The sequence below is a fragment of the Apostichopus japonicus genome, chromosome 9 (assembly GCF_037975245.1).
Source record: "Apostichopus japonicus isolate 1M-3 chromosome 9, ASM3797524v1, whole genome shotgun sequence".
NCBI classification, from domain to species: Eukaryota; Metazoa; Echinodermata; class Holothuroidea; order Aspidochirotida; family Stichopodidae; genus Apostichopus; species Apostichopus japonicus.
Genome location: NC_092569.1, coordinates 29733917 through 29750234, shown reverse-complemented (window position 1 = coordinate 29750234; position 16318 = coordinate 29733917). Strand labels below are relative to the sequence as shown.

The window sequence follows — 16318 nt, the reverse complement described above, 5'->3', positions numbered from 1 at the left end:
CGCAAATTGTCTTTAAACGGATATTCATTTTCTCATATGATTTAGGCAGCCAGTTCAGACAATTTCCTAATGCTAATATTTTTCTCTAAAATGTCCTCTCATATCATGCTTCAAAGCACTCGTGTTGACAGTGCAAACAGTTCCTAACCATAATCTGAGAGAAACATGATGTTCCGACTGCGCATACTGCTACTACGAATCCCCCGAAGCGGGACATGACAGTAAAGTGTAGAAGTGTAGAAATGTAGTGTAGAAATCAGCTTAACCACGTGTTATGTGTGACGGTTAATAGCATGGGGATCTGAGGTGACGTGCATGAGTAAGGATATAAACCAGTAACATCGCTTAAGAAATTCGGGGGAAAGAAGTTGAATCGTATTCTTAAATGAAAAGTACTTTGACAAATAGGCTAGTTACATTGCCTGAAATGTGTGCTCATAGATCCTGAAAATCTGATCTGAAAACAATTGACATGTCATTAATGCTTGCAGCAAAGTAACTCTATAGTGTCTTTTTTAATGATATGGCGAGAAAAATTATTGTTGCAAATGTACAAGTTTTAATGTTAATAGCTTTGAGTGGCGCTAACTCCTTGCAGTACTGATTTAACAGTAGAAGAGAGGAGGAAGATGAAGTACTAAAACATCTGTGGTATCGAAGCTCACTTAGTGGTATGTCACGTGAACATTTACCTGTTTAATTCCACTCCGTTTGTTTTTTAATCTTCGAAGTAAAAGTTAGTTCATATAATTGTTGCCATATCTTTGTTTTGTTTTAGGGACAATATGTTAGAAGTTTAAAAACTGTGGATTGAAAATTGTCACAATTTGTCATTCATATGAAAAGATACGTGTAATATACCCAACATCGTGTGCTGCGTTCTTTGGTTTATGAAGAGATGTAGTTTAATCGCTCATTCCTAAAATGTAGTCGTATTCCAAGAGACAACAAGCGAAAGCAAGTGAGATCGACCGACAGACAGACAAACATACAATGAAGAAAGAAAAACAAGTGATGCAAAACATTTGTCATTCATTTTATAATTTAATAACAAGGTCAACATTTTACAGAGCATCTGTTAATACGTGCTATTAGGCAAGTTACGGATGACATCTTTAAACGTGTCGCGGAATTGGGTCATACTGCATTGCAGTGCACCCTTCAAGATTATTGCTTACTTTCACCCAAGTAATTTACTGTGTAATTTAAGACAATTTTGCTTTAAAATAATAGAAAATCATTGGTAATTGATCATTTACTCTACATGTGTGCCAGTAGTAGTGCAGGTGACTTTATCCACATTCCAATTAACTTCATGTCATGAATGAACGTTTTACTACTTTCATTCTTTCTTTTATTCCCCTTCTACTCATTTTTCTTCGTAATTCATATAACAATACCACGAACTGCAACCCAACGAGTTAAATGCAAATCTGCAAATTCCATTACGAACTTACGAAGTTGATTGGCCATGGTTGGTCTTCATCTATGCTACGTGACAGTTAAATGCTTTGCATGATGATCTAGTTACATGATATACTCTCATTTCACTGTTACAAAGTAACACTTATAAAAATAGGCACATATTTATAGAGCGCTTTATGCAAAGGCCTCAAAGCGCTTAAAACAAGTACACAAATATGCAAGACAAATCACTGTAAATTTTGGAATAAATGTGTTTTTAAGAGACGCTTAAAACAGTCAACCGATGGTGCATTGCGAATTGAAGATGGTAGATTGTTCCAGAGATGAGGTGCAGCAGAGATGAAGGCTCTTTCTCCATAAAACTTTGTGTTTGGGGTATGGCTGGTGGCAAGAAGACACTTTGTAGACGAGCGAAGTTGGTGTTGAGGATGATACTGAGGAATTAAATTTGTAATGTAACCAGGGGCAAGGGAGTGTTGTGATTTGTACGTTAAGAGGAGGAGCTTATAAATTGACCGATGTTTTACTGGAAGCCAATGGAGTGATTGAAGTACTGGAGACATGTGATCATGACGCGATGAATATGATATTAACCGGGCAGCAGAATTCTGAACAGTTTCAGAGTCAGAGTCAGGAAGGCCAAATAAAAGGGAGTTACAGTAGTCAAGTCTGGGCATCAAGGAACATACAAGTTTTGTAGTTATATCTTTGGTTAAAAACTTCCGTATCCGGCTGATCTTCCGTACGGCATTGTATGATGATTTGCAAACAGCATTGACCTGTTGTTTCATGCTTAGATGGGGATCCAGTACAACTCCTAGACTTTTGACGTGCGTGGACTGAGTGATATTAGTCTGATCAATTTTCACTGAAATAGATTTGATTGTTGTGGATTTAAATTGCGAGGTAGCATGGAGGATTTCAGTCTTTGAGTCATCCATAAAAAGATTGTTTGATATAGCCCATGATTTTACATCTGCAATACAGTTTTGGATTTTTTGAATAGCATCGGAACAATGATCAGGATGGAAAGATGTGAATAACTAAATATCATCAGCATAAATAACAGTTTTCATATTAGCTGAAATGATTAAATCATGCAATGGAGCTACATACAAGGTGTAAAGTAACGGCCCCAGATCTGAGCCTTGTGGGATTCCAGTTGCAAGCGTAACTTCCTTCGACACATTTTGATCCACAATAACACATTGGGTACGGTTTGCTAAGTATGATTTCATCCAATACAATGGAACTCCATCAACACCATATCTTTCATGCAGACGTGCCTTATACCAAGCTTCCATTAGTTATATCGAATTGCTCTTAAATTAAATGATTTAACAGTATACCCACAGTGTAGGAGTAAAAAATAAAAACATTTTTTTGGGGGCCAATAAAATACTACATGCAATGGGAATTGGATACCTGCTGGTACTGGCTAGGGGCAGAGGTATTGGGCTGGCTATACTCTGGGAGCAAGAAAAGCTTGAGTCATCGAAACCCAACATGTATTAGGCTGCATGGGATTTGTGGAAAGAAGTCTACTTTACCTTGCCGGTAGCTCAGGGGAATTGCATTGACCTTAACTAAATGCATCTTTTGCAAAACAATTAAAACAGTTATTTTCTCAAGCGTGTGTCTTTTGGTGTTTCTGTGCAATCTGGTAAAAGAGAAATTGTCTTTATTAGTCTCATCAGCTATGGGCGTATCATCAAAGTCGTCTGGGTGATACCGCAATCCGAGCCATGGAGATCATGCCAGAAGATTCCACGGTTATCGCGGTGTTGATACTCTCCATTCAGATTGGAGTAACCGCAGGAAAATGAGTTTGTCTCATAGATGGGGTTTTTGTTTTCGCAACATCGATTGTAACCGTCACGGTGAGAACCAATGCTGATGGAACAATGAGTTTCACTTACACGACAATCTTCCTGATAATACGACTGAGGTGGACACATATTATTACTCCAACAGTAACAGGTACAGTCACTGTATTCGTAACGGACCACCGAACCACGATTTTGGAAAGAGTAGCATTGATTACTAGCAGTCCTGTCGTCTGGGTACCACCAACCGCCGCGATGCTTTTCCGCGCAATTAAAAGTACTCGATCCATCATTGTCTTGATCAAAAGTACTAAACTGATTGCCAGAATTTGAGTTCATGGAATTGTGGCCTGAAAGATGATTAAAAACAGTAGAAGAGAAAAATAATAATAATAAAAAAAAAATCACATCTGAGGTTGAAATTAAATTCATTATTTAAATGCCATTAATAACATGATGAAAAACGAGTTATGTTGAGGTTTGGACTCTTAGTTCTATAATACATAGTCTTAAATTCTAGATTGTTTTAATGTATTAAGTTCTGCAGGCTACATACCAATTCGTTGTTAATGTTAGTAAATTGTTCTGCTAGAAGGGATTGTGATGGCCAATGCCCCTATGGTTACACACATTAAACAGATCAAACTTGGCCAAAAGATTGTTGTACCGTAATGTATATTTGTTTTAACGTATTCTATTAATGTCCATCGTTACTGTAAAATGTCTCCTTTTCGATTTTGTTTTGGCGCTCTTTATCAGTCACACAATGCAATATTGTACACGTGTGGTTTTTTTGTTGGGCGGGATTGAATTGGGAACTGCAGTGGCAAGCTGGCCTTTTGAGGTTTTCATGGGAGATTACTTTTGACAAGTGTTATAGTAGCATAATTAATGTTACATGACAAATAGGACACTGCTTCTATAAAGAAGAGATTCCTATCTATAAATAATTGTTGATTCAAGAACACAGAGTCAAGGCGTTTACAAAATGCAACTGATTTTTTTTTTGCACATCACATTTGCGTATTCATTTAATAGTTCAATGGTATGAACGAACGATAACTCATGGAATATGAATATATATATATATGTATATATATATATATATATATATATATATATATATATATATATATAATATATATATATTTATATATTATGGCTGTTCCCGCTTGGTTGAACAGGCTCCAACATGCGACTACTTAACTTAAAACTGCAGACTTAACACGCTTTTTAATTTAATTTTAGCTGGCAAAAGATTATACTGTTTGACAATAAATGGTAGGCTACCACCTGCACAACATTTAACAGTACAAATCTCGAACTGCATGACTTATTATTTTCCTTTCATTTACTATTTTGCGAAAGCAAAAAACACCCAGAAATATGAAGAAAAAAACTCGTGACAGTATTGACATTACCAACACCATCATCTTTTCCTCGTCAAGTAAAGAAAAGGGAAGTTTTTGTTGCTCGCAACTTTTGACGTTTACAATAATTTTGGCTGGAATGTATACTTGTTTTCAGCGTAATCGACAATACGTTGTTTTATTATCTTAGTCTATTTAAGGTTCTTATTAAAAAGCTTCGTACTTTCTTCATAAAGAACAGCTATAGACAGAGGTGGATTCAAGATTTCTTGAAAGCAAATGGACGAGAGAGAGAGTAAAAGCCATCTTTTGGTAAATATCGAGGTTCTATCAACATAGCGGTGAGAAAATAGAACACGAGTAAACAAAGAAACAAGCGAACAAACAAACTCCGGTAACATGAAAGGAATACACGAGATCTAAACACAAATGATCCCTATTTAGCATTATGAGTGAAAATATATGCTTGTAGCTAATTTGAGTTGCTGAAATTTTTAGAATGGGTTGGTGCAGGTCCCCGATATAATTCGTTATAAAAATATATTAAACTTTGGTAAATACTAACCAGTATTTCCTGAGTATGAAGCAATAGTAAGTCTGTATTTGTCAGTGCCGCCACTGATACGGAATGTTCTGTAACGAGATTTGTACTGGGTCCCTTCAGCGTTTGTCACTTCCACAATTAAGCGATAATTCTTTTGATTTGTCAACGCATGTATTCTATCGTTGCCAAGCCAGTGGTTGCCAAGGAGATCGCCAAAACCTCTCCTATAGTTCCCCCAATTCCGATTAAAATCAACAGAACTATTTATTCTTCGCTGCAGAACCTGTGCAATACAAATATAATTTAAATGGGCATGATGAATATCATTTCGTAATTAATGTTGTTTTGACCAAAGGATAATTGTACATGACTTAACGAAACTTGAAAACATTGGAACCTAAGTTACATATTGATGTTCCTAAACTGGCCCCCAAGGTGGCTGAATACACATTTTGCAACGAAATCAGCATTAGTAAGAAGTGAACTTAAAACAAAATTTAACTACAAAAAATATATCAGAAAGAATCATTTACGTTTTAAGCACGTTTTAATGAAAAAATATTAAGAAATATAACATTTTGATGACAAACCGTCCAGCCTCCACCATCACCCGACATTTTACAATACACTTGAAATATCAAATCTCCGGTAGGAAAGATGGTGTAAACCCCGTCGTTTCTTCTACCAGACATGTACAGTTCATGACAATCTCGTGGTCCACTACGGGTACACGTTATTCCATCACCTTCGAACCACTCAGTACAGTAACAGCCCCGGACGCCTTCTCTGCTCTCACATGTGGCTAGGTTACTGCAATGAATGTCCCGATCAGTGGTGACTCCTCTACTCCTGCATTGGTAACGGGTACCACAGTCAGAACTCATCAGTTGTTCACCTCTCTGGAGATGAATAACATTAAACATAACATATGGAGCAAAGAGGCAGGAAGAAACATAATCTACCTATTAGGATTTTGAGCAATATGCATAGTAGCAAGGTTAGGCTGGTAGGGTATTCACGGCCATGGCTTTAAGGGCCCGCAAATGCAAAGTGCAAACTATAAAAGGCTGGTGAAGATGGATTAAAAATGATCTTGGAGATACTTTACAGTGTTATATAACGTTGAAAAAGAATCAAACTAGTTCCAACACGTTCATTAACACGGCAAAGGTAACATAATACAACATCAACTATACTCGTCCACCGAGACTTGACCAGAAAAGTAATATCGCAAAATAAAGCACATTTGTGAGCTTTGAAATATAGGCTACATGACTGTTGTGAAACACAAAATGTAGACTACGTTACTATATATGCAACTATGTTATTATGTAGGCGAGTATGTGGCTGTATATACGTGATGCTTATCTATCGAATTCAATAATATATAGAATGTTGTAGACACTAACCGGTAATACAACTCCCATGTCTTCTACAAAACACACACACTCTTCCATGGGAATGCAGTTTCCTTCCGAAATCATGAAATTTTCTGGACAAACACATCTTTCTCTTCCGTCGGGATTTGCTGGTAGGCAGGTTTGAGGATCATTGCAAGTTCTCTCACAGTTATAGCTTGAAAATTGTTTATTCGTTGGACACCACTCAATAAACTGATCTGTATAATTATTGAGAAGAAAATTGGTAAAACGTTACTACTTTCGACGAAATGATTTGTTTAAAGCGTAAAGAATTTTTTGCCAATATGATCAAAATGATCTACGACAGTATTGGTAGTGGGTTGTAATGGATAATATGACAAATCAAATTAATTAAAAGACTTAAAATATTACGAGATATCCTTCCTCAATTCATCGAAAGAAATCATACGGAATATGATGTAATAGCTTTGAGGAGAATGTATTCAGAATGCTAGGAATGTGTAGGTAATATAATAAAAATAAATGTAAACATGTTAACCTTTCTTTAAAACTATTTTAAGAAATGTTCAACAACTTTTCTTAGTCTTCCGGTTTTAATTGTCTTGATTGACATACTCAACCAAAGATAGAGCCATATCCTTGTATTTTTTGGTATAAGTGAAAAGTTCATACAAACCAGCTGTTCCACTGTAGGCCCCCAAAGCTATTCGATAATCTCTGGCTTCATTTTCGAGGGTAAATGAATCGTACTGGATGTAGAAAGTTGATCCGGTGGAATCGATTAATTCGATACGGAGTTTGTACCTCGTTTGACTTGTCAAAGCATGTAGTTTGTCGTTACCGAGCCAAAAATCGCCACTAGGGTGTCTAAATCCATTCTTGTAGTCGTTCCATGAACGATTGAAATTAGAGTTTGAACGTTTGCGTCTTTTCTGAATGACCTTAAGATTAAAAAGAAGAAAAAACAAGGATAAGTACAAACTAAGATGAAAAGGATTAGCTTAGTTCTCTAAATGAATGAAAAGAATTATAAGAAGCGAAAAAATAAAGTTTAATGACTTTGTAGGTCATTTAATCTTCCAAGTACAATTTATAAGTTTTGCATGAAATAAACATAAATTGAAGCTAAATTTTACACTTTAGTTTAAAGTATTACGTGTAAAACACTTGAAGCTGAGTAGACCTTGTTATATTTTTTCATTGTTACTTGATAGTGCAACTTTCACAACAATAAGCTTCATTAGCTTAGCAAGTCAATACTCATTTTAACGAAGAAAAGTGAAAATCTAAGTTTACATTTGTAAATTTGCCATCTTACATCTCAAAACGTGATTCAGTTTGAATGGAACTGACACAGAAAACTGAACATGAATTGCTCAATTACCAATTAGTAGTTTAATCAATAGTAACCCGAATGCTGTGTAATTTCCCAACCAACACGCAGATAAATGCTGTTAACTGCCTAATGAATTTTTTTTAACAGTCGAAAACATGCTTGCACCACTCTATGCGGTACTTTCATGTCGGGCTTATGTTCTCAAAGCAATCGTTTTGGTAATAAACAAAGTTTCGTAACTTCATATAATAGAAACAAGTAATCAATAATGCCTATGATTATTGTTAATACGGGTGCTTGAAACATGATCTGAGGTAGAATACAGAAAAATATGTCTGGCCAGGTGACCAGAGTAAATGTAGTTGGACTTACCATCCACCCGTTTTCACAGCGGACCTCTAATCCTGTTACTAACCAACCATCGGGATATATTGTAAAGGTTCCGGCCGTATCCGTTCCGGCGTCGAGTATGTCTTGGCAATGTCGAGGTCCTACACGATTACAGGTCACACCATTTCCTTCAAACCCATCTTGACAATAGCAACTTCGAACAGTATCGCGCTGCTCGCATCTTGCATCATCACTGCAGACGTAGTTCTCTTCACGTGTTAGTATGTTATTACTGCAATTGATTCTCAAAGAGCAGTCCAAATTGACAAACGACTCACCGTCCTACGGGGAAAGATGATGCAATGACAAGACAAATATGTCGACCCTGCATGATGCTTAAAGGGACTTCAAATGGCGTCTTGGTGTATATGTCTCTCTGTGTGTGCGTATACATGAAAGGCCCTCGCATCAGGATGGGTCATAACATTGAAGCCTGGATGTGCATCCGCCGTAGGCGGCATTTGTTACACTCATTGAACATTTCTCTCTCATAGCTCCCAATATAAAACACATACCGGGTCACTGGTGCGTTTGTGAGGCCGAGAAGGGGAGGGGAGGGAGTTGGAGGATGACATTATTTTGTCAATAACACTCATTGGTAAAATAGTCCAAAATTGAGAAATTAACAGTTGTTAAGTTTCTTAAATACATAAGGTTCTCATATTAATGCAATTAATTTTCTTTTAATCTTTCATACCACCGCTACTAATTTATTTAGTGACATAAGGAGCACAGTGTACCTCTAAAACGGCATCTTTCTCTGCTATGTAACACCCACACTCCGAGTCCGGTACGCATATTCCATCCTGGATCATAAATCCCATCGGACAGACACACCTTTCAGAAGAAGACAAGCTGGAACTAATACATTCATTGGGGTCTGTACATCTTCTCTCACACACATCGTCAGAGTATAACTCGTTGGAAGGACAAAAGGTTGTTGTTGAATCTGTGATCAAAATATTTAAAATACAGACAAATGATTGATTGTAGTGGTCCTAAGGTCTTCCTCACTATTGTATCTTTATCATATAATTGGGGAGGAAGTATGATCACGTGGCAAGAGTACAACATTTCAGTTGCCTCTCTTGTTTGAAAGAACGGAATAGTTGTCCGTACTAAGTTCGCCCACGAGCACGGATTTTAAGAACGGGAAGTGCTTTAGTCCATCTCGAGTGCTAATTAATTGAGAAGGATAAATAATTCCTATCCAGTAAGACTTCACATTGTTCTGTTGTGTTAAAGGTCAGGTACCTTAGTAATTGTAATCCATTTTCAATAGTCCTACACCTGTATTCGTATTGTATATCTAATAATACTCACCTGCTGTTCCACCATACGTCCCAAGGCCTACAATGGCATAACTCATCCATTCATCTCCTATCGAGAAATGGTCGTAAGTCACTCGGTATAACTGCCCTGCAACGTTTTCACATTCCAAGCGAAGCTGGTAGCTCTTTTGGTTTAACAAATAAGCTATCTTTTCATTCCCTAGCCAGAACTCACTTCCAAGAAAGCCGAAGCCACGTGCGAATTCCGTCCACGTTCGATTGAAGTTGATATCCCCAAAATTACGTCGTTGTATTACCTAAAAATGATAAACAAATCACAAATTAGAGTGAACGTGCAGGAAGCAGTAGCTGAAAAGCATTTGAATTAAGAGTGAGATAATATTACACAAAGTATCTTGCCCCGTCACTTTGTAACGTCTAAATCAGAAAGAAAGAAAAAGAAAAAAAAAGAAAAAGGAAAGGAGGGGACAGGACAAGAAACAAACAATTTGCTCAATATATTGTTTTACGATATTATTGTTCTTAATAGTCTGGATGTAATGCAAACGAATGGAAAAATACATAGATGTAAAGACGTAGCTGACAGATGTACGGTTATATAAACGTAGTGAATTCTAAGTCTTATCTAAGGAGCGTGTTGTAGTACCGCCTCGTGAAACACTCTTTGGATGCTTTCTTAGCAGGGGTTTGGTGGGTGGGTTAGGGAAATGGTTGAAGTACTTCAAACAGTATGACAAGCATCATGTCACAAGACCAGAAGTGGTTACTCGATCATCGTACGCCGGTTTCCCTTACGTCAACAAACATTTTTATGGTTTACAACAACAGATTTCTCGAAGATACTTACTGTCCATCCGCCAGTTGTAACGTTGTTATCACAATATACATAAAATGGATCCGGGTAGCCGTTGGGCTTAATATAGTATACACCGGACTTGTTTTGTCTACTATGTTCGCACCTACTGAAGACTTCATGGCAATCCTTCGGGTATGTGGGACGCTCAAAGACGAAATACCGGAAATCTATAGTTTTTAAAGTTGGAGAAAACAAATCATTCATATTTTTGTATGTTGTCTTAGCTGAATGTTTATCACAACCACATTTCTCTCCTCATTTCACTCTACACGCAAGAAGGCTATGTATAGGATGTCTTTCACCCTTAGTTTTGCTTTTGTTCAAAAAGACACAGTTAGCCTAAAAGCTGGTAAATAGCCTCAACGTTTCATAACAATTAAGACCTCAGCATAGATTCAAATATTATGCAGTATTAGTTAGGCCTGATGCCTCTGCTATGAGAGCGGTAGGCTTGTAGAGTTAAGTGTTTATGTTCAGTTTTCAAAAATAAAACTTTTGTCGTCATCAATACAACACAATCCCCGAGTAGCTTCCTTTAACACGTTATAACGAATCACGCCAAAAAGTAAATAACTTTATTTATGCAACCTATTTTTCATAATTTGAAAAAGGAACTTCTGCTACATACCAACATAATATTGTTTACAAATTAAAAGTTATAGCCATATATACAAAGACCTTTTATATAGCGAGTTTACGACAACTCAAAATCAAGGCTTTCAGAGGCAATACGATTTTTATAAAATGTAACGTTTCATGATATCACAAGACAGTTCAATCTGGTGGAAAGGCTGTGGAGGCACCAACCTCGAATGGCAATGAGACGTTTGACTTCGACTTTATTGAGCAACCACAAAAGTTAACGCAAAGCTTCCGACAAAAACACATCCTTTGTGCATGCCGTACCAAAACTTACGTTAGTTGGATGTATTCCGACGAAAGGGCTTGAAGTACCTTTTTGGCTATTCTATTGTGCAGTTAATATTTGTATACATAAATATAACTATATATATAACTATATATATAACTATATATACATATATATATATAGATAACTATATATATATAAATATATATAACTATTTATATATATATATTTATATATATAACTATTTAAATATATATATATATATATATATATATATATATTTATATATATATATATATATATATATATATATATATATATATATATATATATATATATGTATATATGTATTTATATATATTCAATTGTATATATTCATTTGCCTTTGTCGTCTAACTCCATTTCATCAACATAAAGTCCGTTCAAAGTATATTTTTCGAGATCCGGCTTTAGGAATCACAAATGATTTTCGAGTTGGTTAGCATCATGTTTGATCTCTAGAGTAAGGCAAAATATGTCACCAAAAACATAACTAGTATTGTTCGATACAGGTGGCAAACGCTAACAGTGGAATTACGACCTTCCTTACCGGTTTCGAACCTCTGGACTTACAATCGGCGTGCATAGCCTAGTTGGTTAGGGTGTCCGCGTACAAAGCGCCCGAGTTTGAATCCCGGTGGAAGCTTGAAGTTTTTTTCACTGTTCTTGATTTACCAACTCATTACGATTTTCATTTATATATATATATATATCTATAAATATATATATATAAAAAAATATATAAAATATATACCGGGATTCTATAAATATATATATATATATATATAAATATATATATATATATATATATATACATATACATATATTTATATATATATATAAACATATATATATATATATATATATATATATATATATATATATATCAATATATATATATATATATTGTGTGAAGTTTAGACCTCGTTATCATTTTACGACATATTAATTTAGTTGCACAAAGATTGATTGCAATGATTTATATATATATATATATATATATATATATATATATATATATATATATATATATATATATATATATATATATATATATATATTGACTTCAGCTGCGACACAGGGTAATTTACCAGATTGTAAACTAAGAGACGCCAGCTTTGCTACCGGTACATGTGTTAACATGTTATTAACAACTTTTAATTATTGGCAATGATAGTCCAATTCTTCACTGTCAGTGAATTAATCGGTGAAGCGAAAAGTACGTTAAGTAACAATAGTATTCAGAACGTATAACGTTAGGTCCCCACCCTCTCCCACGCACCGAAGACGTACGTTTGGTGACAGAAAGGTGAGCGAGATCAGATGTAACGTCATAATAGTAAATTCCTAGATTTTCTTAAGACAATTTTAACCAGGTGTACGGTGTGAACCACATATGGATGGCTAACAACAAATGCAAGTATGAATTTACATATCCACGGGTTTCATTTAAACTTCACAAAGATAGGGCAACATACATTGTTTCAAATGTAATTGCTGTGTGACAATATAACTTTGCATGCTTCCCGTTTCCATCAAGTGTTATTTTATTTAAGCATGATAATTTCTTAATAAGTTCTAACTTCACATTTTACCCAACTTTCATAGTCTTATGTCGCATTTGCAATATAACTACACACTGTTTGTTATTAAAAAAAAATAGTTAAAATTTACTAATAGCAGGCGACAACCGGTATTTTTTCTTAATTTATAGTCGCTTCGGGTTATGTAAATTTTGTAATGTTTGAAAACGAAAAATTTTCAAGTTACCAAAAAAAAATCGTATTCCAGAGTAAATTTGCGAAGATAAAACAATACACAAGTAAAAGTAAAAGTTTTTATGTTTTCTTCCCTGAAATATTGATGCCAAAGTCACTGCTCCGAAATTCAGCTTTTTCTTTGAACAAATAGATCTTGCACAGTGTCTACTTGTACATTTATGATATATGATACTAAAGTGCATTTTTCTCCTCCATTTAAAAAAAAGCTCAAACCTCACCTTATGCGACAAGCTTTTGATCCTTTATGCACCCTCTTTTGGGTGGATACGTGCGCATTATACATCTTTGCTATTATTATTATTTGTTTGAATGTCAAATATGGGAAATAAAATGTCGTGCAAATAATTCGTTTAACGTCGTTATATTAATGAGAAAAATTTAAGATTAATCTGCAACTTAAAACTTAAACTTCCCTTGATAAATTTTCTAGTTGATTTTACCTTTCCTCTAAAATTAACTTACGTTTATGTTAATTTGAAAACGTAAGTTTTTCCCTCAAACTTTTGCATTGCGGCCAAACTTCATGTTTGAAAGCTGAAATAACAAGTTCTACTGTTCTTTTCAATTTCAAACAGGAAATTACAAATGACTTTTGCAGACGTTAGGATAATTTGAGACAATAGAAGAACAAATAAGCATTTTTTTGTATATAGATTGTTTTTCTCTCTGTTCAGCTTTTGAGCTTTGAGCGTCCTTTTCTGGGCAGATACGTGCGCGTTATACATCTTTGTTATTATAATTATTTGTTTGAGTGTCAAATATGGGAAAACAAGTTTCGCAAAAGACGTATAATAATTCGTATAACGTCGTTAAATTAATAATTAAAGAAAGAAGTTAATTCAAAGCCGTTAATTTGTTTGCTCATCACAAATGAACAATACATGAAATAAAATCATTTGGAAACAATGAGAAGCAAATATTAATAAATCAATCTGCAACTTACAATTCCCTTACTTAATTTCCTAACTGTTTTTATTTTTCTCTAAAATTCACTTGGTTAATTATAATTTGAAAATAAACGAAGTTTTTTCCCCTAACCTTTTATCATTGCGGCCACTGTGTTTGCTATACTAACGAGATATACTCCTTTTTTTCTCCAAATTATGAATTTTTGAGCCATTATTTGACAAGAAACAGGAAATTACAAATGACTTTTGCAGACGTTAGGATAAATTGAGACAATGGGAGAACAAATAAGCATTTTTCTTTGTATATAGATAGTTTTTCTCTCTGTTCAAGCTTTTGTACGTGCGCGTTATACATCTTTGTTATTATAATTATTTGTTTGAGTGTCAAATATGGGAAATCAATTTTCGCAAAGTCGTAAAATAATTCGTAAAACGTCGTTAAACTAATTATTAAGAAAGAAGTTAATTCAAAGCCGTGAATTTGTTTGCTTATCACAAATGAACAATACATGAAATAAAATCATTTTGAAACAATAAGAAGCAAATATTAATCGATAAATCTGCAACTTAAAACTCCTTTACTTAATTTCCTAACTATTTTTTTTCTCTCTAAAATTCACTTGGTTAATTATAATTTGAAAATAAAGGAAGTTTTTTCCCCTAACAGTTTTTCATTGCGGCCACTGTGTTTGCTATACTATGCTATACTAACAAGATATACTTTTGTTTTCCAAATTTTAAATTTTCAGCCAATATTTGACAAGAAACAGGAAATTACAAATAACTTTTGCAGACGTTAGGATAAATTGAGACAATAGGAGAACAAATAAGCATTTTTTCTTCGTATATAGATGGTTTTTCTCTCTGTCTAAGCTTTTGAGCTTTGAGCGTCCTTTTCTGGGCAGATACGTGCGCGTTATACATCTTTGTTATTATAATTATTTGTTTGAGTGTCAAATATGGGAAAACAAATTCGCAAAAGACGTATAATAATTCGTATAACGTCGTTAAATTAATAATTAAAGAAAGACGTGATTTCAAAGCCGTTTATTTGTTTGCTCATCACAAATGAACAATACATGAAATAAAATTATTTGGAAACAATTAGAAGCAAATATTTATAGATCAATCTGAAAACTAAAAGTTAAATTTCCGTTGAATATTTTCCTAATTGTTTTTATTTTTCTCTAAAATTCACTTGGTTTATTACAATTTGAAAATAAAGGAAGTTTTCCCCCCTGAACATTTTTCATTGCTGCCCCTGTGTTTGCTATACTAACTATTTGACAAGAAACAGGAAATTACAAATGACTTTTGCAGACGTTAGGGTAAATTGAGACAAAATAGAGAACAATATAACCATTTTTTTTTTCAGATTTATAGTTTTCATCTCTGTTGGCAAGGTCCCACAAAATGCGCAATTTTCCATAATAATTCAACAACAAATAGTTTGAACAACTTTCCACATATTAATAGTTGAGGAAACAAAACACAATACCGTTACTTCCGCTGATGTCAGAATTTCTCTTAAGACAAAGTGTGTCAAGTCGTATGGTAATGAATTGACAACAAACAATGGAACTGAGTGCGTGCTTGTCATTTAGCCTAAAATGACCTACATATGTTTGGGTTTTATTTGGGGTTTGGAAATTCAGATTCAAAACCAAGGTAACTGCTTAAGTAGAAGCCTGTTTCTTTTTGCATAAGATTTATCTTTACCAATTGGAAGTTTATTATAATATGATTATATGCCTTTAATCTTTACGGGTCTTTAATTTGTCTTTAGACTTCCGATTTTAATTAAGAAATTTTACGTTATTAATTCGGACTATCACTGACATTCGCGTTTTGTTTTTTTATTTTTTAAAGTATTTTCTTTTCTATCATTTCTTAAAACTAAAATGAAAAGTACAGTGAAATCGTTCAACATTCATGTATTGCCAAATTTCTCTGCAAATATTTATTATGTTAGTTTAGGGCATATGATTATTCATAGATGCAATATCCACTGTTTGTATTTTGAATTATAGTTACAGGTTTTACAATGCAACACCTCAACATAATGAATATCGATAAATAACACTTGTTTACTATGATTTTAATGTCTTGAATTTTGTTCGTAAATATATTACATATAATATGCATAAAGAGACAAAGAAATGAATGGAAATTTCATTTTGGCGATTACTAACCACACCTATACCATAATACATACCATCGATCTAAGTTTAGAAGTGTGAGACAAATTGTTTGAGATTGAATTTACCGATCTAAATTACATAGTATTTCAATATAAGGTTC

At 34.3% G+C, this 16318-nt stretch overlaps 2 protein-coding genes across 2 annotated transcripts in view; one reads left to right on the top strand and one right to left on the bottom strand.

Moving 5' to 3' along the window:
• The window catches only part of LOC139973507 (uncharacterized), an 88560-nt gene that overhangs the window by 27181 nt on the left and 45061 nt on the right, over nt 1-16318 (top strand). The gene's annotated exons all lie outside the window — the stretch shown is intronic.
• Nucleotides 3123-10677, bottom strand: LOC139974063 (uncharacterized). The gene is made up of 9 exons (XM_071980978.1): nt 10413-10677; nt 9597-9861; nt 9014-9222; nt 8256-8555; nt 7224-7488; nt 6575-6783; nt 5756-6064; nt 5187-5448; nt 3123-3601 (listed from the first exon to the last, which is right to left on the bottom strand). The coding sequence occupies exons 1-9, from the start codon at nt 10623-10625 to the stop codon at nt 3123-3125; spliced, it is 2511 nt and encodes an 836-aa protein (XP_071837079.1). The 5' UTR covers nt 10626-10677.

Coding starts and splice junctions, on each gene's coding strand:
- LOC139974063 (XM_071980978.1), bottom strand. CDS start 10,625: ATGAATGATTTGTTTTCTCCAACTTTAAAAACTATAGATTTCCGGTAT. Junction 6,784..7,223: donor GGCCTACAGTGGAACAGCTG/GTTTGTATGAAC, acceptor ATAATTATACAG/ATCAGTTTATTGAGTGGTGT. Junction 6,065..6,574: donor ACATGGGAGTTGTATTACCG/GTTAGTGTCTAC, acceptor ATTCATCTCCAG/AGAGGTGAACAACTGATGAG.